This window comes from Biomphalaria glabrata, chromosome 14 (assembly GCF_947242115.1).
Source record: "Biomphalaria glabrata chromosome 14, xgBioGlab47.1, whole genome shotgun sequence".
NCBI classification, from domain to species: Eukaryota; Metazoa; Mollusca; class Gastropoda; family Planorbidae; genus Biomphalaria; species Biomphalaria glabrata.
The window spans coordinates 4,997,624-5,022,367 of record NC_074724.1 but is presented as its reverse complement, the minus strand read 5'-3'; the positions used below and the strand labels follow the sequence as shown (position 1 = coordinate 5,022,367).

General features: G+C 35.1%; 1 protein-coding gene across 2 annotated transcripts; it reads left to right on the top strand.

Annotated features, from left to right (window-relative positions):
- The first annotated feature begins 457 nt into the window (after positions 1 to 457).
- Positions 458 to 24,030, top strand: LOC106069976 (uncharacterized). 2 transcript variants are annotated; one of them, XM_056009736.1, is made up of 10 exons: positions 458 to 597; positions 8,508 to 8,801; positions 10,495 to 10,613; positions 12,374 to 12,602; positions 14,652 to 14,831; positions 16,038 to 16,109; positions 20,615 to 20,736; positions 22,066 to 22,261; positions 22,943 to 23,059; positions 23,353 to 24,030. In XM_056009736.1, the coding sequence occupies exons 2-10, from the start codon at positions 8,672 to 8,674 to the stop codon at positions 23,736 to 23,738; spliced, it is 1,551 nt and encodes a 516-aa protein (XP_055865711.1). In that variant the 5' UTR covers positions 458 to 597; positions 8,508 to 8,671; the 3' UTR covers positions 23,739 to 24,030. The 2 variants fall into 2 exon arrangements, with proteins under 2 accessions (XP_055865711.1, XP_055865710.1); XM_056009735.1 differs by lacking the exon at positions 458 to 597 and adding an exon at positions 4,833 to 5,317.
- Positions 24,031 to 24,744: the final 714 nt, after the last annotated feature.

The following is a 24,744-nucleotide window of genomic DNA, read 5'->3' as shown; positions in this document are numbered from 1 at the left end:
GTATCGATTGCTTCATAGTTATAGATTTTTTTAATTTTATTTTTCTTACAGACATCAATCTTGGGCTGATAGAGAACGCCTCTACTATAATTGTATACATTTGGAAGTGCCCCCACTGTTGTCATTGTAGTTTTCGTGACTAATGACGCTTCCTCCCTCTTCTGGTACATTCATTGTTTATATCGGAGTTTACATCTCACATCTCGTGGTTTCACTATGTCTGCTCTTTGTTGTCAACTGACACACACTACAATGAAGTGGCACTTAAAAAAATGGAAGAATTGACATCACTTATCTTATGACCTAGCCAACCTCTCGGGGGGATGGGGGGGGGATATCATTTTCGGTACATGTTGATAAAACATCTGAATAGGTCTGACCTTCCCCCCTCCCTCCACATTTTCAACTGAAACTACAAAGCTCTTAGAATTATTGTAACAACAGTAGGATAACATTAAACGAGGGGAGAGAACTTCAGCCTGAAATTTTTTTTTTTAAAAAAAAAGCTAAATATAAACAAGGTTACCAAGACAGTTTGTGTGAAAACACCAACTCAAAATCGGCCCTCCGAAGTGGTCCACTAAGGCAGGTAAAAAGGTAGGTTTCAATATTTTCAGAAAGATTATAAGAAATTATGAACTACAAACTATCAACAACTACAACCCTATCTCCGTCGATACAAAAAGAAGTGATATTCACGTGTCGAAAGTGTTGCCAATACTGTTGTATTCATAGTTCGACTAACGCTACAGGATACAAAGATTTATTAATGTTATTATCATATTATATTACATATATTAATATTTATTTATATTCAATGAACTGATAGTTATGAAGATATCGTTAAATCCTAAGTGTCACTTACAAAGACCGAATCACGAATGAAGAGATTAGAAACAGGATTAATACAGCAATGGGACCCCACGATCAACTGCTAACAACTGTCAAAAAAAAACCATTACCTCAAACTCTATAGCCACACCATAAGCTCATCGTGACTCGCAAAGCCCTACTTTCAGGGAACAGTACCAGGAAGAAGATGAAAAGGAAGTCAGAGAAAGCGATGGGAAGACAATGAATGAAATTCTATCAAAGTCAAAGGACAGAGAAGAATGGAGAAAGACGGTGGACAGATCTTGTGTGGTGCCCCAACGGTCCAACAAACCAAGGAATAGGTGAACTTGGCCTAACTCTTGTTATTGAATGAATATCTAATTGATTAAACATTTTATAAAGGGCCAATCTCTGATTTAAAGCCTCAACGAATAGAATAATAAGAACCACTACTTATTAATTATTGCATTAACTCTTTCCGCAATTATTTTTCCACGTTTTGAAGGAATTCTTCATTTGCTCATTACTATTTCACTACCCCTGTTATGATTGGGCTTCAATAGCTTTGTTGTTTGTTATCATAAACTATTGTATTTGGTATAGAATTAAAGGGAAGTTCATGCTCTTTTTATATAATTCAAAGTCAAGTTTAAAAAATTAAACATTAATTTAATTTAATGAGGTCAAAATCAGTGATGGTATCGTCGATTAGGAGATATAGAGTTGAATTATATTCTAAATATATCCATGCTAAATATTTATTTTTTTAGAAAAAAAATTGCTTTCATAGTTGATTTTGAAAATTTAATTTTTCACCTTCAAAAAAAAAAGTACCCGTTGCATCAGAATCTTAAAAGGTGTAAGATATCATTATGTCTGATTTTCAATATCTTTACAATTGACGAGATCTAAATGGGACGGACCGACCACACAAAAAACAAATTAAAAGGGTAATTCCCCTTTCGGGGATCGATAATTTTTTTTTTTAAAAAAAGGTATTTAATAAAAAAAAAAAGGATTTAATGCAATTACTTTACTCTTTATAGCTGATGAATGATATTTTTTTTTAAACCGGCAATATCCCCCCCTCGAAAATAAAAATGATTACGCCTTTTTATAAAGAGAATGTAGAATATTTTAATTTTGGTTTATAATATTGAATTAGGAAACATCAAAAGACAGAAGTCTTGGTTAGAATACTGGATCTAGTTAGAGCTATGGTATAGACACACAAAACGAATAGCGGCTATTCCCTTTTGGGGGCCACTAAAAATTGAAAAAAAAAAAGCTTTTTAAAAAGTTATTTAATTCGATTACTTTACTCTTAATAGCTAATGAGTTATATTTTTTTTAACCCGGGTCTATTCCCCCCCCCCTTTTCCAAAATAAAACTGGTTACTCCTATTTATAAATCGAATGTAGAATATTTTAAGTTTGGTAGGCCTATATTATATCCAATTAGGAAACATCAAAAGACAGTATTCTTGGTTATCATACTGGAGCTAGTTAGGGTATGGTATAGACAATTTTAGTTTGGGGGATATTGATCCAGAATTAGAAAGGTGAAAAGACAGTATAGAGACTGATCTCTACTTAAGAATATTATGGGCTGAATATTCCTGAAAATTTTCACTGAATTGTGTTCAAGATATAGGTAGATCTCTAGACCAAATTCAATTTTAAGATGATGATAGTTTTAAAATTCTATAACTGTCAAACCAGTGTTCTCCATGCGTTGAAAAATAGCTAGTTGATTGTTATTGTTTTGTTTTTCAAATGTATTCATAAGCTGTCAAATTTCTTAAAAAAATTATAAGAGGCGTTTTCTAGATCCGTGTCCACACATTCACAATTAACCCATGAAGTGGATTTGTAAATATACTTTTTTTTTAAACTTCGCTTATGAGTTTAATCGCATCAATTATTTTGAATGAGGCGCTGTCAGCCGCAGGCTGAGCGGTAAAGCACTCGGCTTCCAAACAGAGGTCCCAAGTTCAAATCCTGGTGAAGACTGGAATTTTGAACTTCGGGATCTTTGGTCGCCCAACTCTTACTCCGACGGACATAAGTCGGAGAAAGTAAAGGCGGTTGGTCGTTGTGCTGGCCACATGACACCCTCATTAACCGTGGGCCACAGAAACAGATGACCGTTATATTATCTACCCTATAGATTGCAAGGTCTGAAAGGGAAACTTTAGTTTATTTTGAATCAATTTGTAATATATCTAGACTGAATACATTTGTGCAATTGGAAATATATACATAATTTTTTGTTCGTTTAACGCATCATTCTTCCTTATATCACGGTCCAATCACTTCTGTGAACGAGTAGGATGGTTGGGGAGGGGGGGTTATGTGGGAGAAAGTTTCAGTGCTGCCTTTTTCAAAAACTTTTTTTTTAAAGTTGCTCGAGACTGAATTCGAACTCGAGCCTCCATGATGGAAGACCGACATTTTTGCCACTTAGCTATTCAAGTACTTATTAAAATGGAAGTTTTTATAGTAAGTGGAAAATTGTTTTCTAACGATCTAATGCTCCAAATAAGGCTTATCTTCCTTAGTTTAGTAGATTTGTAAAAATATAAAATAAAATTAATTTATTTCAACTTATTTTTGAACTATTTGGTTGTTTTTGTTTAGTGATACGTGTGTTGTTATCGACAATAAATAATTGTGCAAAGTTTCAACTTGATCCGAGAATGGGAAGTGGTAGAAATAACGTGTACAAGATTTTGGATCAGACAGACAGACAGACGGACTGACTTGATATAAGCTTGGTAAATTTAAAAAAAATATTGATAATTGCCTACATTTTGTTGAATGAAACTGCAAGTTTGATTACAGATTATTTAGAAGAAGCAATTTAACAGTACTACAGATTTTTTTGGTGTTTAACTCAAAACGTGCTTGTCAGATCAGAAAATGAACTAAGGACTTTTTTTTATCTTTCTCACCACTCAACTCTTATATAAATACTTTCACTGCTTACTCAGTGATAAGTGGTTTCTGATGTATTCGGAGACATTTTCTCACGATTTTCACTTAATACGGCTGCCTGGCCGTCTTGCGTGCCATCTGGACTGCTGTGTCGGTGTTTAAGGGTTCGAACTCTGCCCACTGCCATCTCCTTGCTGGAGGCTTGAGCTAGGATGTAATAATCATCCTTCTTAAAGAAGTTCCCAAAACGTAAAACATAAAACATGTAAAACATACAAGCTGTAAAAACATGAAACATTTCGAACATAAAACATTTCAAACATACAAGATGTAAAAACATGAAACATTTCAAACATAAAACATTTCAAACATACAAGATGTAAAAACATGAAACATTTCGAACATAAAACATGTGGAACATAAAACGTTTCGAAACATACAACTTATAAAACATAACACATGTAAAATAAATCTATATTATAAAGTAGAAAGTAAGGCATGTGAGTAAGAATGTTACGATTAGAAATCAAAACCGTTTGACCAATCTTGATAAAACTTGGCAGAATGTTTCCTTGGGTACTAACTTAGATCTGAGTGTATGTATGGTAGCCCTAAAACAAACTCAAGACCCTCAAAAAAAAAGTTGACAAACTCTATGAAAGCATTATAACTTCATCGAAGTGATGCGTGATGGACTACACTTTATCATGATCGGCGGATCGAACATGCTATTTTTTTCCCCATGCAACCGGTCAATCACGTACCTATATTTTAAAGTTGACTGTTTTAAATAGTATATCTTTCCTAGAACGCGGTATCCTTAAAGGCAGTGTAGTCCTAATCCCCGTAAACTTTAGATAGGGCAACAATCAGTTGTGTTCTGAGGGGGCTCTATGGCATTACAGCTTTTCAATAACCCTTATAGTCCAAAAACTATATAAAACCGCCTTTGCTATACCCCCGGAAAGCGTGTTGGCAGACGTGACGACAATGTTATGGAAACCACTGACTAAAGATTAGCTTCCTTGTAAACGTATCGGCCTACATTTGAAGTTTGAAGAGTTCAAATATAGAAGCCGGATTTAAAAAAACCCAAACAACTTGTTATATGCCTACAGTTCAAATTTATTATTACTAAATTTCCAATTTAAAAAAAAAAAAAAAGATAGTGATTTCCAATCACTGGCAACACGGATATTCCTTAAAATTATTTTCATAACATTAGAACAGAAGTATTCAGTGACAGTGAAAAAAAGTAAAAAAGTCTGTAAGGCCTAAAACATAAAGTAAAATTTGCAAAGGATTACTTTGTAAAGCAACAACAACTAATGTGAAATAAAAAGAATATGTTGTTGTTTTTCAATTTGAAACATATTTTTCTCTCTTTTTTGTTTTGTATAAATATGGACATTTTTTTTGTTTACCATTCGTGCATTGGACGAGGTGTAATCTATGATAGATGAATCTTGCTTACATAAATATCTGGACCTGAGTATGTTATTTACATTCCTAGTGTATTTATTCTTGCAGATCATTTACAGTTCAGGTAAGTGGTAGCGATTTCTTCATTAAGCGACGGAAGGGTACCTCATATGCCTATAATGTCCCACCGCACCTGTGCAAGAGGCATAGGCGTATGAGGTACCCTTCCGTGGGGCTCGGGCCTACGGCCCGATAGAGAGGAGGAACATGCAACATGACAAGACGGGTGTGATTACATGATCACCTAGTCGTAGAGGGACCTCAAACAGAGGGGGTTGGTGAAGAGCCCGTTTCTCGTCCTGGCCACGGGATCAAATCCTTTCCCTGGTCACAGGGAAGTCTCAAACCATAAAGGACATCTGACTCATTAAGCGACGATCCCTGTGTGATTTATATTGCTTAGCGTTTATGTCATTTGTGTTTGCGAATCTTATACTCTGTCTGTCTGTCTGATACAAATTTTAAACATTCTATTTCTCCCACTTCCCATTTCTCGAATCAAGTTGAAGACAATTCGTGAATCAATTAAAAAAATGAATCAAATAACCAAATATTTAATTAAATAATGGTAATTAATTAATATTGTTTGATATAGAAAAAAGGGAAATAATACTTACAGTATTGATATACATGACTGTAGCTATGGAATTCTTCCCTTGCTTTTTTAAAAATAGTTTTTTAATATTTTTTTTTATATTTTGCTTGTATTCTTATTGATACAGTTGGACATCAAAGACCTTGGCTTAGCTCTTTTATTAGCAAAAATCGTAGTTACATGCTTAAGAGATAGGCCTACTGGGAAATATATAATGTAAATGTGGAATTTCTGGTGAAACTTTAAATCGCGAGTTCGAACTATTGACCTCTGACCCTATCACATCATAAAGTATCAATCCAGGTACCAAGATAACATCTCACTTGACCATATAGGTCGCTAGAAAAAAAACAACAAACATTTCAAGCAATAGAGTTACGTATATGACTGGTTCTTTTTGGGGAACTTATTTATGTTTCACATTATTTTGTTCCCCTTATTTCAATCACGATTGTACCATAGTAGTTTTGTTATACATCACGTGACCACGACAGACTACCACCTGTTCAATTCAAAGAACACGGTGATTTAACTACTGTTGAGTGTCCACCAGTCTTGAAGTTAAGTCACAACTAATTGTCTCTTGGTTAAATTATGAGATCTTTTTTGCTTAGACATTGATGATGTGCCTTTCTGACCTCATCCTGGTTAAAGTCATGAAACATGACTTGTATCTATGACAATGAAATGGTTGCCTAGTCATAACTCCGTCGTCTCGATGTTCCCGGGTTCACACCCCACCAGCTTCTATCCCCCCCCCCCTCGTTCTGGAGGAAAAATTGTTTGTGCTAGAATGTAGGCCTACATTCTCTTCAATTGAAGGAACATGTATAAGTAGCAACCGCAAATCTCCACGAGCACAAATTTATAGCAGGTTTCTTTTATTTCTGATGAGGCTCATTACAGCACTGACTCCATGTTCTACCAAAACAAGAAGACGGGGAAGGCACTCAAAACTTCTCTATGACCCATAGTCCGGGATATAAAAATGAAATCCGTTTTTGAAACCAGTATATATATATGTGTGTGTGTGTGTGTGTGTACGCTGTACGTCCCGACTAGACCCAGTCAGTCACTACGGTCGCCTACCGCTGGGAGCCCTCAGACAGGACAGGGGTGAAGAGCCCCATGTCCTGGCATGGTGATTGGATAAAAACCTTTCTAACAATCAACGGGATAATGGCGCATTAGACGCCGATTCCCTACTGGACTTTTTTGAAGGATGACATTCATCAGTTGTGTTTTATTTTGTCTCTCTCTCTCTCTCTCTCTCTCTCTCTCTTTGTTTTGTTGTTGAAGGTACTATAAATTAAATAGCCTACATCATTTTCGTTTACACTTTAAATGGCATCATTTTTTTCTATTATTGTTTTCTTTTCGTTTGGGATATATTGATACAAGACACCGATAGCAAAGACAAACAGACACAAACACTCTTTTGTTCCCCTGGCAATCAAATCATTAAATAGGAACAATCTGGTATAAACTTTGTCACATGTAAATTATGAGTGAGTCTGGTGTGAATGTGCACTTTGGTTTCTTATAGTTATAATGTTTTTTGTTTGGTGTAATGCACAAATTGTAAGACAAATTTCCTTACGGATAATAAAGATTATTATTATTATTATTAAACCCACACCTACGTTATAATGGGATTTAACAAAAATTACAAAACAAAACTAAAGACCAAAATAATTGATAAAAATATACATAGATAAGTATCATTCATACAATGAATATAAACAATGTGATCGAAACATTTCGCGCCAAAACGTCCCCTGCGATGACACGTCCTGCTTCGATATCGACTGTATAACGTAATAACATTATACTCCTAACAGCAATATTTCCTACTTCTTCTAACGTGCTCTAGACTGAGACTTCGAATTCCTCAAGTAATTCTGTCTACCCCTGATCCAAGTTACACTATAAGTCTGACCTACCAGAGACGCTTCTCCTTTTGCCTCCCCCCCCATCTACAGTGCCCCCAATTAGTCCTAAGCTATTTAAGAAATGAGTCCCTTTTGGGTCCTTTTTTTAATGTCATAATATATGTAAGTGCTAAATATTTCTGTAGCTTGTGCTACCTGTAGGTAATTCCGACCCTGATTGTTTGGGTAAATAGTTTCACCGCATATCTCACCCTCTTATATAGATTAGATTAACGATATCTACTCCTTTGAATGGAGGAGGCGTAGTGGGTTTGAATCCTGATGAAAACTGGACGCCTCTGAGTTCACCGAGATATTTAATGGGCATCTGACATAGGCTGTGTTTGTGGTTGTGCTGTCCACATGACACCCCCGTTAACCTTGGGCCAAAAAAACAGATGACCTCTACATCATCTGCACCACTGATCGAAAAGTCTGAAAGGGGAAACTTTACGTACAGAATGGGCTAAAGATTTTGAACCGCTAACAATAGTAGTAACATGGTTTAGTGGCGTCACTAGGGTCGGTGTCACCCGGTGCGGCCTGCTTCAAGAAAATGAAGATAATGGGGGTCAATGTTACAGAAATGACCCACTATTTTAGGGTTTTGTCCATTAATGGCCACAATAAATAAATTATCCCTTGCTTTTTTCCCCCTTCGTTGAAGATGCTGAGTCTATTGTGTACGTCTAAATGATAGCAATCATTTTTTTTCTTTCTGTGTGTAGCTTTAAAAGACTGTGAACCCGCAGAAGAAGGTAAAGAGTATCAGCTGATTCTGAATTGGACAGCCCAGGATTTGGACAACAAAGAGTTGAGAGTTAAAAGAGGAGATGGTACACCCGGAAAGTGTGACAATTTAACAAAAAATTGCAGTAGCTTCTTTAAGGATATGTTTACCATATCGCGGTCCAGATTTAGCGTAGACGTGATAATCCACAAAGTTGAAAGAAGTGACGCAAAAATCTGGAAAATTTCATACTCAGAAACACCAATAGCTGAGTGCAAACTTGCAACCTACAGTACGTGATTTCAATATTGAATATAGTGAATAGATTTATATTGGACATATTTATACAGAAAGTTGTTCACAGTAATCCGCTATTTGTTTCAATTTTGATTTTTTAATTTGAATTTATAGTGCTAAAAGATGTGCAAAAATTATTTGTTTACAAAAATAGAGCTGATCAACATTGGCCGTATTCTTTATACCGGATACACCAAAGAATATACTATTTATAGATTTGCCTCCATTTTTATGACAATCTCTAATAAAATGTTAGCACTCTGGTTTAAGTATATTTCATAGTCTAAATCACCTATCTGGACAATGTGGTCAACAAGAACAAGACAATACGATCACGGCTAGAGGGTAGATCACGGCTAGAGGCAGGGTGGCCGAGTGCTAAAGCGCATGGCTTCCGAACCGAAGGGTCGAATCCTGGCAAAGATTTGGATTTTTAATTTCTCTAGGGCGTCTCTAATTCCATCCAGCTCTAATGGGTACCTGCCATTAGTTGGGCAAAAGTACGGGCGGTTGGACGTTGTGTTGGCCACATGACACCCTAGTTAACTGTGGGCCACAGAAACAGATGACCTTTACATCATCTGGAGGGCGCGGTGGCTGAGAGGTTAAGCAACTGGCCTTCGAACCTGGGGTCCTGGGTTCGAATCTCGGTGAAGACTAGGATTTTAAAGTTCGGGATGTTTAGAGTGCCGCTTAATCCACCCAACTCTATATGCTACCTGGGTTAAACTGGACAAGTAAAGAAGGTTGGTCGTTGTGCTGGCCACATGACACCTGCAGTTCTCGTCAACCGTAGGCCAAAGAAACAGATGACCATGACATCATTTGCCCTATGCATAGTGAGGTCTTAAAGGGACACTTTATTACGATCACGGCTTGGTTTTTCTGCGCACAAAATTAGTATGACTCGGCACATTTTTTGTTTTTACCCAATATCTTCAGTGTCTAAAGCTGAAAATTAAATCAGTGTGAAATAAATAAAAAATAAATGTGGAAATAAAAAAAAAAAAAAAATCGTGGGAGAAGTTAAAAGCTTAAAAAATCGTGAGGATAAACAACAACAACAACAACAAATAAAATGTCGAAGAACGCTAGCTATGATGTACTTTTGTAGGAGAATGTATGTAGGCCTGAAGCAACGTCTGTAATTTATAAGATAGGATAAGCAGTGGCGTAGCTAGGGTGTGGGGGGAAATTTGAAAATCTCTCCAGGCTCCCACTTGAAAGGGTCCCCCAAATGAGTGTATTGTTTTTACATAAAAAATTAAATATTAATTATATTTCACAAAATGCAGGGGCCCCCAAAGAGATCAATGCCCCACCCCCGTCCCCAAACGTTGGAAAATTCCTAGCTACGCCTCTGAGGATAAGATAAGACGGTGGCATGGTGCAGATGTTAGTGTAGCAATGTGCGTGTGTTTAAATGTGAGCATGTGTGTAGAGAGTTGACTTTGTGGAGCTGGATAAAGATGTGTCTGTAGATCATCACAGTAGAATGAGTAGATGTAGGCCTAATTGAATTGTGCTATACATCATACACCGTTGTAAAAAATGTGGTGATATGTGAAATTTTAATGTATGCAAAACAGAAACAAACAAACAACAACAAATGATCATATGTTTCTTTTCCATATAATCTGCATAGATAAAGTCTCATAAGTTGAATATCATAATCCATTTGTTTCCAGTCAAGCCAGAGAATGTCAGGTGCTATCAAGAAGAAAACAAAAGTGGAATCAATGTGACGTGCTCTACTAGTAAAGTGTACCCAGCAGCGAAATGTAGTTTTCACATTTATATCAATGGCGTAAGTAGATCTTCTTAATTCATTTATATATCATAGTAAATGATTACATTAATACTTGAAGAGATAGAAGCATTTTACACACACGTACATACACACACATTCTTTTAATGATATCTCAATTTCCAGATCACCTACAGTGTACACCTCCATTTCAGACTTCACCTGTCCTTAGCCTTTTAGTCTTTTGGATTGTTGGGGCACCACACATGATCTCTCCATTCTTTTCTATATTTTGCCAGACTTAGATTAGCTTTCAGTGGAAGGCTTGCATATTCTTTAAATTTCCCCCCCCCCTACTTTCTTTTGTCTGCCTCCGTTTCCCTGCAAACTGATCCCTGCCAAACGTTTCTTCAAGCTCTGTGGATCTTATGATACTGCCATACATTCACATTGCAGTCTTAGCCTTTTTTTTTGCAAAACTTTTAGAAGCTCTTTCTGTCTGTCTGTGGGTCTATTTGTCTGTCTGTGTGGTAAACAGTTTCTACATGTTTTTTCTCCCACACCCATTTTTGGATGAAGTTGAAACTTTGCACAGTTATTCATTGGCATAGACAAGACAATAGGGACCTGACATTAGTTGGGGAAAAGTAAAGGCAGTTGGTCATTGTGCTGGCCACATGACACCCTCTTTAACCATAGGCCACAGAAACAAATGACCTTTACATCATATGCCCTATAGACCACAATGTCTGAAAGGGGAACTTTTTTTATAGACAAGACATGAATCAATAAAAATAATTAACTGATTAGTCAATTAATTACAGGAAATTCATCCTTCAGCATTTACAGGTACAGCTAAATATGTAGGGTTCCATCCCCTTATTTGATAATTGAACAGTTATTTCTTCCACACCTATTCTCGGATCAAGCTGAAACTAAAAACAATTATTTATTGTACCTAATAAAACATGAATTGGTTTAACAATTAACCAAATAGTCAATTAAATATTAGTATTAATTATTTTCCTGGGTTTTTTATTAGGTTATGTTATGTTATGCATTTGTATGCTATGGTTTAATGTTTAATTATGTGTCATCGTATTGTTTCTAACATTTTAATATTTAGACTCTGTTGCAGTTTTCATTATTTTCTTTGAAAATCCTAGTAACTTTAATGTGCGAATGAAGAGTAGGATGTTTATTGTATTAATATTTCTTATTCCATATGCTAGGACAAATTTGTATAAGGGCTCCTTCTTCCCTAGTTCCATTAGAGCAAGGAATGGGTTGCCTGAATCAGCCAGGACAACCAACGACTTGACTTAATCACGATTAACATAAATGACTAAATTGTTACAGGGACATGCCTATTAAGGTCATGTCTGTAATTTATAAGATAAGATAAGAATAAGACTGAAAAAAAACTAGTTACTTTCCTGAATGAAAAACTGTTGATGTTGTGCTACTTACTAAGATTTCTCACTGAACAATTGCTTTGTATAATTGACTTTACAGGGTTTAATATAATTGATTAACATGCATGTCTAAATTGACACTATAATATACGCTTAGGATGTAATAATCTTCTCTTTTGAAGTAACATCTGTAATTTATAAGATAATATCTAGATTTATATAGGCCTATTTTTTTTTAAATCTAGATCTAGACATTTTGTCTTTAAAAATAAATAGATAGGACTACTACACTTATGCAACAGGCTTGCTGAAAGTTTACAAAAATGATATAAAAAATTTTTATCTTAAGGTCTGAATTTAGAATTAAACAATCTGAAACTTTTGTTCTTTTTCTCATTGTTACAGGAAAAGAGTCACAACAGCAATGCTTTTGTTTCCTACAAACACAGTAATTTCATAGAACAAGAGCAGTATTTTATGTCAAATTGCACATTTCAGATACCAAAGTTTCAATTAAAAACAGGATATTACAAGATAAAAGCTACTTTATCACCAGGGTTAGCTGTAGATCAACACATATTCAGAGAGGAAACAAAATATGGGTCATCTTCTACAATCATTAATTTTCAAATCGGTAAGTATTATAGTCTAAATCTAGATTATTCCAGATATAGATAATAATATATTATCTTAATTATAGTCTAGATTCTAGATCTATATGGAATCTAGATCTAGAATCTACAATTTTTTCTAGATCTATTAACAATATCCTAGAGCAGCCCATATTTATTATCATCCCCCAACAATTTCATTTTTTTGTTGCATGAGAAAAAACAACTCGCCAACTCTGTTTCACTTTGGACAATATTAAACCCCACACAACATTAGGATTTTCAGTGACCAAAAGAATAAAAACACAACAAACGAAAAGCCAAAAAGTAAGGGACAAAAAATAACTGTCTAAATTGTTCTTCTCATACAAAATATAACCAGGCATACAAAACAAAGATAAGTGTCATTGTTTTTGAAGACAAAATGAAATTAACATTAATTTTTCAAAAACGTGTAGCGTCAAATGGTCCGTTGTCAAAACGATTACAACACAAAAAGGCTGTGCAAATATGTCAATGCAGAGCTTGCAAAGAATGGCTAAGGAATAAAAAAAAATCAACTTCTGTAAGTAAATATAATTCCATCTAGCGCGAGGGAGGGGGGGGCGAAAGGAGACAACCAAATATTGATTGTCAGGTACATGTTCATGTATAGTTACAACTGGTCTGACCAATTACCTTGTGTAGCCTTGTTGGTTACTATAACAGCAACCATTTGGAGAATCTTTTGTTCTAGTCTATAGCTTTTTGATGTGTGGCCTAGTGATGTAAAGGGTAAATTTACTAAGGGAAGGGGTGATTTGGGCAGAGTAAAAAAAAAATGTCATTCATCTCTCAAAACATAAAATCCAAACTTTCCGTCTTCAAATCTGAATGGCCAGAACAATTACAATGTGGAGTGAAGAAAAAAATCACAATAAGGTGATAGATAAGACTAAAGAGGTGGGGGGAGGAGAGGGAGATATCTGATCATTGCTGTCACATCAGTCACAAACAAAGAAGGGAAATACAGCGTCATATAGAAAGAGTGATATGAAATCATTATAATTTAGTAAGTAAAAAAAGAAATACAATATAAAGTATCAAGGACTAAAAAACATCTTTATACTTTATACTAAAATAGTAAAATGGAATTAATCTATTTTGATAACTGTTATTGAAAAAAATTGTTTTTGGCATGAATTTCATCATTATATGTGCATTGGAATAGAAATTTATTTTCTTGTCCAAAAGCTAAGGATTTTCCCAAAATTTTCATCTTTTTTTCAAGGTGTAAATATTTAAAATATTATTAATAATAATAATATTTTTATTTATAAAGCGCTGTTAACAAACAAAATGTAGGCTCAAGGCGCTGTAACAACATTACAAACAAAAACACGAGAGCTAAAGTGACAGTTAATCTAAAAAAGTTTTATTACAGCATTATATGTAAAAAATTAAATGAAAAAAGGGTGCCAATGTGTCCAGGAGTGATCATTTATAAAGCATAGATTCTAGATCAAACAACTTAACAAGTTCAAGTTAATTAATCAAATATATCTATTTACTCTTAGTAATTTATTCCAGATGTATCCTAATCTAGATCTAGAATTTAACAAGGTTCATCATGACTAAATACATTCATTTTTACAAAGCTTGTTTCAACTCTCTCTGTATGTCTGCCCGGTACAATTTTTGTAGATAATATTTCTTCTACACACTGTCTCAGATCAAGTTGAAACTTTAAACCATTATTTGTTGTACCTAAAAAAACATGAATCAATAAAAAAAATTAACCAATTAATTAATTATTGGTAATTGATTTTTGTGCTGGTATCGAAAAAGGAAATAAATGTTTATTATTGAGAGATTTAGCTGTATATGTGGAGTTAGTGGTGTGCTGAAAATCCAGAAATTCTGTCAGAGTCTTCACCAGGATTCAAACCTAAGGGCTCTCCCACTCAGCCACCATGCCCCCTTCTTTTTTTTTATTTTTCTCTCGTCACCTAGAAGTTATATTTGACTTTTATAATGAGAAGCAAAGGTGTTAATCTTTATTTTCTAATTCTGTTTCAAAACTTCTGTTATAGATAGCCCTCTCATCAAGCTCCAAAACTGTCCACAACTGGTCCATGAAAACACTCAATATACTTGTCAGTGTACAAGTGTGAACAGATCAGAGTCTTATTTGATCAGATGGTACAACAAACAGAGAAATCTGCTTCATGAGGGAGAATCCTTAACTTTCATTGCTAATAGGTCATTACCAGGTAGTTTAGGTTCCATTGACATTTATCAAATAATTATTATTAATCATTGTCCTTATTAGTTTCTCAAGTATCAGAATGCCATTCCATTCTGAAGGGCTTTAACTTCTGCATTGTGCAGAGTTAAGCCCAAAGATAGTTTACACTAGCAAACAAAGTAAATCTATATTATTATGTGATTTTCTCTGCTATCAGTTATATTAATTCTTTGAGTTGGGCAGTCCTAACTTTATGCTTATGTATTCAGCATTACATTTTTTTTATTAATACATAAGAATGAAATTTCAAAATGGCTTAACATGTGTGGAGGATTTTAAAATAACATTACAAATGTTTATTTGAAAAAAAATTCATATGATTTTGATATTAAGATCAAGATTAGTATCAGATTACCTGAAAAGAGATCATTAATAGAGTGTAGTGTTCTTTTAATTAAGTGGCATAATGCATAGGCCTAAATAAAACTGACCAACATGGTTGACTATTAGTTTGAGTAACATATACTCACTTAGTCACTTTTTTGTACTATACAGTAATGAAATTTCTTGAATTCCTGAAATTTTGTTGGATCCATTATTATTAAAAAAAAAGTTTTCCTTTCAGACCATTCTGTCTATAGGGTAGATGATGTAAAGGTCATCTTGATTGATGGCATCATGTGGCCAGCAGTAGGACTAATCTCATTTACTTTTCCTCAACTAATGTCAGGTACTCATGAAAGCTGGGTGATCTCAGAGACATCCTAAAGATCCCAAAATTAAAAATAAGTCTTCACCAGGATTTGAATCCAGGACCCCTGTTCTGAAGCAAAGTGCTTTACTGCTTAGCCACCCCATCCCCATTATTGTTAATCAATGATTAAAGTGTAGCTCATAACCATAAAGAATTGAAAAAGTAAAGGATGTTTGATCTTAAAACATGCCACTTCTTTATAGTTGCTTGTGAGAAATGTTGTCCCAAAACCAGTGTAAGCATTAATCTAGAATTACAAAATACAATATTTCCTGAATTTTTCAAAGTCTGTTCCCATCATTGATTTCATCCTTTGACTATTTTCTTGTTTTCTTCTGTATATCATTGAAGGATATAGAGACTCATCACCAGTTTGAAATTCTACCTAGACCCATTTTAAATTTCATCAAATTTTCTGCATAGTAATGCATTTGTGTTAAATCAGAACCCAAATAGAAATGTTGATTTTCTTTTCAGAATATTTGTGTGAAGGCACAGACAACCATCAATTAAAAACACCTTGGTTGCTTTATAAACCTGTTTTATTAGGTAGGTATGTATAACTTATCTTTCTTTAACTAGACATTTTAACTATGCTTAATGATTTTTGTTGTCTAGTTCATTTATCCAGATTCTTTCATACTTGAAAGTCATGTAGAAAGAATGAGATCCATATGTGTTTTGTTTTTAGCTATTCAAAGAAAAATCAAAGTAGCTTCAGAGTGAACTAATAAGATACAATTTATCAACAGTTGTCAGTGATGGCATGGTGCTTCTGACAAGTTTGTGTGACTGTGTAAAACTCTGTGTGAAACCCTATAGAATATAATAATTTTATTTATTAGGAGTGCTATAAAATTATTAATTGTTTTGCTAATATGATGCATAATGTATTTCTAAATTTTATATTTATTTAGAATTATAATTTAGAATTAACTAACAATTTTAATTCATTTAAATTCATTTTCTCTGGAGAATGTTGTTTTAAAAAGCACTGTTTAATTAAATATCTATTGCTGTTTGAAAAGCTATATAAAAATGCTTTATTCTTTAAAAAAAATGATTTCACTGTAGTTTGTAAAAATGTTTGACATGTTTTGGATGTTCCTTGCCCAAACATCCCACAGGATGATGGGGGATGGCAGTGGGCAAATATGAACCCATAACCAATGAGACAACCAAACTACAGTCAAGTGCACATACCACAAGACCAGACAGACACATTTTTAAACCTTTTCTTTTTTTTAAAAGAAGTTTTTTTCTTTTTGTTAGTTACATTGCTCTACCATTCTATGTGGGGTGAGATTTAGTTCATACTCTATGTCATAGCTATTAGACTTATGAAAATGGACTAATGTAAAACAACCTTCTTCCACTTCACCTGTCTCTCTGTATTCATTTCTGTCTTTTGCCATTTCTTGAGGTTGTCTTTCCATCACTTCTTTAACTGCCAAATTAGAGAGAGGAATTAAGATGCTATTGAAGGTATAGATGCTATCATCTACTAGGATCTCATCATCCATCCATCCATCCCAGTGGCGCTACAGCCCATGGAGGGCTCTGGCCTGCTTTAACACATCCTTCCATTCAGATCTCTCCTGGGCCTTTCGTCTCCACGCCCTAACCCCAAGCTGCTTCAGATCTGCTTCCACGTCATCTATCCATCGCATTCGGGGTCTGCCTTTGAGTCGCCTGCCTTTTGGTTTTTGCCTGTATACGATTTTCGCCCCTCTGTTGTCTGACATTCTTTCAAGGTGACCTGCCCAACGTAGTCTGTTCTTTTTTATTTCGTTCACTATTGGTGGGTCTTCATATAATTGATATAACTCATGGTTAGTGCGTGTCCTCCACCCTGTTTCATCCTGTATGGCACCATATATTTTCCTAAGGATTTTTCTTTCCCAAGTGTTAAGTAAATTTTCAGATGTCTTTGTCAGTGTCCAGGTCTCACTTCCATACATTGCTGCTGGTCTTATTATAGTTTTGTATATTATTTTCTTGGTTTTACTTGAAATCATTTTGCTCTTAAGTAGATGGTGGGTGCTATAAAATGCCCTGTTGCCTGCTGCTATTCTTTCCTTTATTTCTGTTAGTAGGTCATTTTTGAAATTAATAGTACTTCCTAGATATTTGAAAGTTTGGACGTTTTCAAATTCGTGGTCTTTGATTTTGATATTTTGTCCCTCTGTTTGATTGTCTCTTGTCATTGTGATGTACTTAGTTTTACTGTCATTGACCTCAAGTCCTGCTGGTCGAGATGCTTCTTCTAGTTGTATGAAGGCTCTAGCGATGTCAGAGGTTTCTTTACCCAATAAGGCAATGTCATCGGCATAAGCAAGGTATTGTAGAGGTTGGCTGTATATCGTCCCTGTTGGTTGTGGACCCATGTTTTCTCTCCTGAAGTAGTTAGTAATAGTTCCCCTTGTGTTTATGTGTATATTTCTTATAACTCTCTCCAGTGTTAAGTTGAAAAGCATGCAGGAAAGTGCGTCTCCTTGTCTTAATCCTCGTTTAATCCTAAATTCCCGTGAGTGTTCTCCTTGTATTATGACTTTGCTTTTTGAGTTGTTTAATGTCATATGTATAAGTCTTGTCAGCTTATTGGGTATTCCAAAATCCTGTAGTGTGTCATATAGGTATTTCCTTCTGATACTGTCATAAGCCATTTTATAGTCTATAAAGAGTTGGTGGATTGGTATGTTGTATTCATGGCATTTTTCTAGTATACATCTTAGTGTGAAGATGTGGTCGGTTGTGGATTTGTTGGGTCTGAAACCACATTGGTAGTCACCTAAGATTTCTTCTGAATATTTTCCAAGTCTCTTAGTTATAAGCCTAGACAGTATCTTATAAGTCACATTTAGTAGAGAGATTCCTCTGTAATTACAGCACTTTAACTTGGATCCTTTTTTGTGTATAGGGGTTATAAGAGCCGTTTCCCATTCTGTTGGTATTACTTCTTCTTCCCAAATTCTTGATATTAGTCTGTGTATTTGGGAATGTAAGTCTTTCCCTCCATATTTAATTAGTTCTGCTGTGATTTGGTCCTCTCCTGGTGCTTTGTGATTCTTCATGGTCCTAATTATTTCTGATGTTTCAATGAGTGTTGGAGGGTTCACTAAGGGATCTGGTCCCCCATGCGGCAGTTCATATTCTCCATTGTCTCCATCTTCAGTGGTATTTAGGATCTCCTCAAAGTATTCAGCCCATCTCTCAATGACCCTGCTGTTTTCTGTAATAAGCTGACCATCTTTGTTCTCACACATGTGTGATCTAGCTTGAAATCCGTTCTTTTCATCTTTAATTTTCATATACATTCCTCTCATATCTCCCTCCTTTGCTAGTTCCTCAATTTTAGTGATCTTGGACTTTTCCCATTCCCGTTTTTTCTTTCTTACAACTTTTGTGGCCCTTCTTCTTGCTTCATTGTATTGCTGTCTAGTGTTCCTGGTTTCTCTCTGTAGCATTATCATTCGGGCATTGTTCTTCTCTTCTATAGTTTGTCTGCATTCATCATCATACCACCCTATTTTCTCGTTCTTTTGTTTAAATCCAACTACCTCTTCTGCTGTTCTTTTGATAGCATGCTTTATTATTTCCCAATGCTCATTTATGTTATTTTCGCAGTCCTTTTCTAATGTTGTCAGTTGTGTTTGGAGTGCCATTCTATAAGTTTCTGCAACAAGTGGATCCTTTGTGAGTTTTTGACTATCATATTGCTGTGCTCTCTTTCTTTGGTAATTGTGTATGGTACTTATTCTTTGTCTAAATTTAGCTTTTACTAGTTGGTGGTCTGAGTCAGCATTAGCTCCTCTGAAACTTCTTACATCTAGTATGTCTGATCCATGTCTCTTATCTATGAGTATATGATCTATTTGATTCTGGGTGTTGCCATCAGGTGAGATCCAGGTTACCTTGTGAATATTCTTATGTTGGAATTTTGTGCTGCTGATAGACATTCCTTTTCCTGATGCAAAATCCACTAATCTTATGCCATTATTGTTGGTCTCTTCATGTAAACTTTCTTTGCCAATTATTGGTCTGAATGCTGGTTCCTTTCCAATTTTTGCATTGAAATCTCCTAGGACTATTTTGATGTCATGCTTTGGCGCTTCATCATAAATTCTTTCCAGTCCATCATAGAAGGCTTCTTTTGTGTTATCATCTGCATCTTCAGTAGGGGCATGAACATTGATAAATGATATGTTGAAGAATTTTCCTTTCAAACGTAGTGAGCAGAGTCTATCACTTACAGGTTTAAATCCAATGACATTACCTACCATTTCCTTTTTAACAGCAAAACCTGTACCTAAGTTGTTAGTGCTTCCACCACTATAAAATATAGTATACTCCTTGGTTCTGAGAATATCCGAGTCTTTCCACCTGATTTCCTGTAGGGCTGCAAGGGGTATCCTATATTTCTTTAACATTTCAGTAAGTTGGGCTAGCGCACCTGCTCTATAAAGGCTTAGCACGTTCCATGTCGCAAAACAAAAATCATGTCCTTTTCCAGGCCTAGGTCGTTTTCCGTTGAGATCTGTCCGGGTTTTCTTGTGTGTAGTAGCTTTCGTAACAGTATTTTTTATATGACAGAGTTGTTAGCCCTGTGCATAACCATCTGGGGGGCTGCCCCTTTCAGCTCTCTGGATAGCTGCCTTTATTTTCGGGTAAGGTGCCCTAGCCTTTGTGGATCCCTCCACTTCCTGCAAGGCAGCAGGTTTGATTTTGGTCCACCCCGGGTATTTTATTTCCCCGGTACCCACCATATCTGGAGGGCATTCCCCTATCCGCCACCTGGGGAGGCGCTCGATGGGAGATCAAAAACTCCACACGAGAGGATCTCATCATCATGAGTAAATTCAAAACAGGATCATAGTGTAGATTGGGTCTCATAAAGACCCTTTAACTATCATAAAAAAAAAGCAACAAACTAAAGATCTTCAGGTCTTGCAAACACATTTTTGCAGGGAACAGTACCAGGGAAAAGAAGGAAAAATGGTCAAAAGAAGCCAAGGAGAAAGTAACCTAACAATGATTTCATTGTCTCTCAACAGGGAAAAATAAAAACATCAGTTGTACTCTTCACAAAGCAAATAATGATCGATTGATTTGTTCCACTAATGGCATTTGTTTACAAGCGTTGTGTATTTTTAATGTAACCTACAGTAATGGGGCAGTAAGTACACTTTGATTGTCTCATTTTATTACTATTAAATATATGTTGATATTTAATATATGTTGATATTATCTCTTTACTGAGACTCAAAGCCAGGGTCCAGGCTATTGATTGACTTGGACAAAAACTTATGATAACTGAGTTATATCAACCAAACTGCATGAATTGAAATAGATTGAGAAGACTGTTAAATGCTTCTTTATATTGTTTCATATAAACCAGCAGCTCAGGTAAGGGTTGCAATGCTTGACAGGTTGCATACCATATGTTGTGGAAGTCTCATAAATGTGCATCACCATGTAAGCTAGCTCTTCTTCTGTTCCTGCCTATAAAGGAGATTCAAAACAGGATCAGAGGCCTCAATGATGACCAGATGACAACTGTCAACAAATGCCAACTAAAATTTTATGGCCATATCACAAAGTCGTCAGAGCTTACAAAGACCTTGCTTCAGGGAACAGTATCAGGAAAAAGAAGAACCAGACAAAGGAATAAGAAGACAATACCAGTGGACAAGCCTGTTTCTGAATAAAGAGTCTTGTCATGAAAAAAAGACAGAGAGGAATGGAGAAACAGGATCCCCATATCAAATGTGGTGCCCCAACAGTTCAACAGACTAAGAGAGATAATTGAAGGTGTCTGGAAAGACAAGATAGAAAGAAGAACAGACTAGTGAAGTTAAATAAAAGTGTGTAGTGATAGGCTACAATGTTCCAGTTTACAAAAAAGATTATGAAGAGAAAATAACTGTTCATTACAAATTCCAACTCTAATGCACTATGTGTATGCTACTATAAAATTTTGCTTTTAATTGAAAGGATTTGTAAACATTTCAAGTTTATAGTATTTGTTTGATGCTTAGGCTTATTCAAACTAAAAAACAACTTATTGCAATTATAATAGGATTGCTGCCTAATATGCATTCTGTCGTCTTGATGGTCCAGGGTTTGAACTCTGCTGCCATACAATGGTGTTCTGTAGGAGGTTTGCACTAAGATGTGAAAATCTTCCATTCTGAAGTAGAATCTAAACCTGTACAACAAACAAACATGTGTCTAAGTCAAGTTGTTTATTTGTAACAAAGTAAACTAGAGAACTATTTCTGTTGAATAATGTCTATAATTTGTTCTCAGTTCACGTTTGTATCTACTTTATCTTCATATATGGTAAATCTAATCATTACAACTAGTGAAATATGACTTGAAACTTACAAAGATTTAATATTGTTGCAATATTTTCATATTGATGAAGCTTTCATTGATATTTAATACTCAATCATTAAATTTTTTTTTTACTTAATACAGTTTCTCTTTTGAATATCTCTCGTAGACTGGCATGAAGTCATCTCTTTACTTAAGTCATGATTTTGAGGAACATCAGCTCTGTTCAACTTGCATTTTAGCACTGAACAAATCAGATTTTGATAGTAAAACAGACTGCATCCATGTTGCCTTGTATCTGAACATGACAGATAATCATGAACAAATGTTATATGTAGATAGCACTTTAGTTCAGTTAAGAAAAGGTAAAACATTTATTTAATATCATGCTATTGAATGCATTTATATTTTACATTTTATTTGTTGGTGCTTCAAACATTATTCTTTTTTTTATCCGTGTTTAAAAATGTGTATGTTTAAATATGGTGGTAATAAATTATCATATAAATCTTACATAACACCATAATCCTCTTTGGCTCAAAAATGTCTTTAAATGGACATTCATCTAATGTTAGAGATGATCACCATACAGAATGTCTTGTGGAAGTTGACCTAGTGTCTAGGTTCTATGTCATGGGCAAACATGGTGATCATTACTCTAATCAGAGCAGGTATGGTGGGGTTATTAATGGATGAAACATATAAGCCAAAACAACAGACTAAGTAAAGAAAGTTCTCCTTTCAGACCTTGAGATTTATAGGGCAGATAAAGTAAAGGTCATCTGTTTCTGTGGCCCTTGGTTAATGTGGGTGTCATGTGTCCAGCATAATGTCCAACTCCCTTTACATTTCCCCAATGTCAGGTACCTATTAGAGCTGGGTGTACTCAGAGGCACCATAAATATTGTGAAATTCATATTCCCATTCTTCACCAAGATTTGAACCCAGGACCCCCCAGTTTGGAAGTCAAGTGCTTTACTACTCTGCCACCATGCCTTCAAAACAACATACAATAACCATTTTTCATTTTATTTTCCATGAAACAGAAATCCACACAAAAGACGAGGGTACAAGATTGTCTATCATTATCTCTGCCTCTGCAGCTGCAGCAGTAACACTGCTGATATTAACAGCTTTATGTATTGCCAATAGGAAAAAAAGAAGTAAGTTTGTTTGATATTTTCAAACAATATTTGATGTTTTTGACTTTTATATTTCACAGACTTCAAATGGAAACTTCTGTCTTTTTTTCCTTATTCATATATAACTGGTGATAAATAATACAAATATAAATATTATGCCATTAACTCATGTCATGATATCCAATGTCGAAATAAAGTTCTCCTAAAGAGGTCAAGCCCCCCAGGCCTCCAAATCCCTAGCTATGCCACTGTATAGAAGGTCATCACACCAGATAACAAATATGATAACACTTTTTTTTTGTTTGTATTTCAAGGAAAAGGGGAGCAGCAAAAACAAGAAGAAGATGCCATGAAAACTGGGACAGTCAAGCATTACGATAACACATACTCTTTTGGTTCTGGTCACATCTATGAATCAGTGAAAGAAGAGGACCATTATGACAAGTGTGAGGACACGCGCTATGAGACACGCTATGAGACATCATTGGCTAGAGATGAGAAACGACAAGACCCCAACTTACAATATTTACTAGACACAGAATACATCACGCCAATTGAAGTGGAACAAATTCTTAATAGCATTGGAAAGAGAGAGAGCATTTTAAAGATGCAAAACAGTTCAACTCAAAAGAATTTAGTCAATGATATAGCTGAAAGAAGTGAACAACTTGTGTATTCTAATCATATGGAAACAGTCTAGAAGTATGCATTTTAAAAAAAAAGGTCTATTATATCAGAAGCCCATGTAAACAAGCTAGTCAATTTTAAACTATGGTGCTGTATGTGTCAAATATCACTTCCTAAATATGGTGAGTTCAGAAATTACAATTATAGACTCTGAAGACTGAGCATGTGTTCGTCTGTGTCTTGGGCTAACAAGAAAGTTGTTTGGAGTTCGCAAAAACCAAACTCATTCAATTTCCCTGGCTGCACCAGAAATTGAACTCATTTCTTTTGCTCAGCAAACAAACATTCAGCTACTTCCACTTTATCCCTATGAACTGCTTTAGAGTACTCTATTGACTTGTATTTTATTAATGAATTAAATAAACATAATTTGGTTCCTAGAGTATATCAATAAAAGAAATACAGGTTTAGCAATATATTACTATCAGCATAATTGCTCTTGAAATCTTGAAAAGTACCTAGTATTTGATTTTCTTCTTTCTGTAGCTTTAAGTTGTGGTTGCCATGCAGCTAGCACAACCAACAACTACCTCTACCATACCCAGCTGGGGTCACGTGTTCACAGAAGCTGATCGGACTCATTTCAGGTCTTTAAAAAACTCAGGATTTTAACATGTATAGCACATAAAAGTTCATTATTCATTTTGTGCTTTAAAAATAGTTTATAGTCATTTTTCTTCTTTTAATTTTTTTTTTCACCTAACCTGTTAATATTTGGACCATTGGGGTGCCACACATGATTTGTAGACCGTTTCTCCATATCTCTCTTTTGCCAGAATTAGAGTTGCTTTCTATGGTAGGCCTGTCCTTTATTTGTTAATGTCTATCCATCATTTTTTTTTCTGCATAAAGGTCTTTCCCAGCCCCATGGATCTTATAAGCTTTTGCTTATTATAGATTTTTTTTCCCAATGACTCCTTAAATTAATTAGCAATACATAGATAAAAAGGCATTGTATTTAAAAATAATTATATCATTTCTTAAATGATTGTCATAACTAAAAGGAAAAATCTGTATTG

Bases quoted from the DNA above. Each gene is read 5' to 3' on its own strand.
- LOC106069976 (XM_056009735.1), top strand. From the start codon at position 5,224: ATGATAGATGAATCTTGCTTACATAAATATCTGGACCTGAGTATGTTA. The intron at 20,737-22,065 runs GTAAGTACACTT...TATCTCTCGTAG, and splicing joins TAACCTACAGTAATGGGGCA to ACTGGCATGAAGTCATCTCT. The intron at 23,060-23,352 runs GTAAGTTTGTTT...TTGTATTTCAAG, and splicing joins TGCCAATAGGAAAAAAAGAA to GAAAAGGGGAGCAGCAAAAA.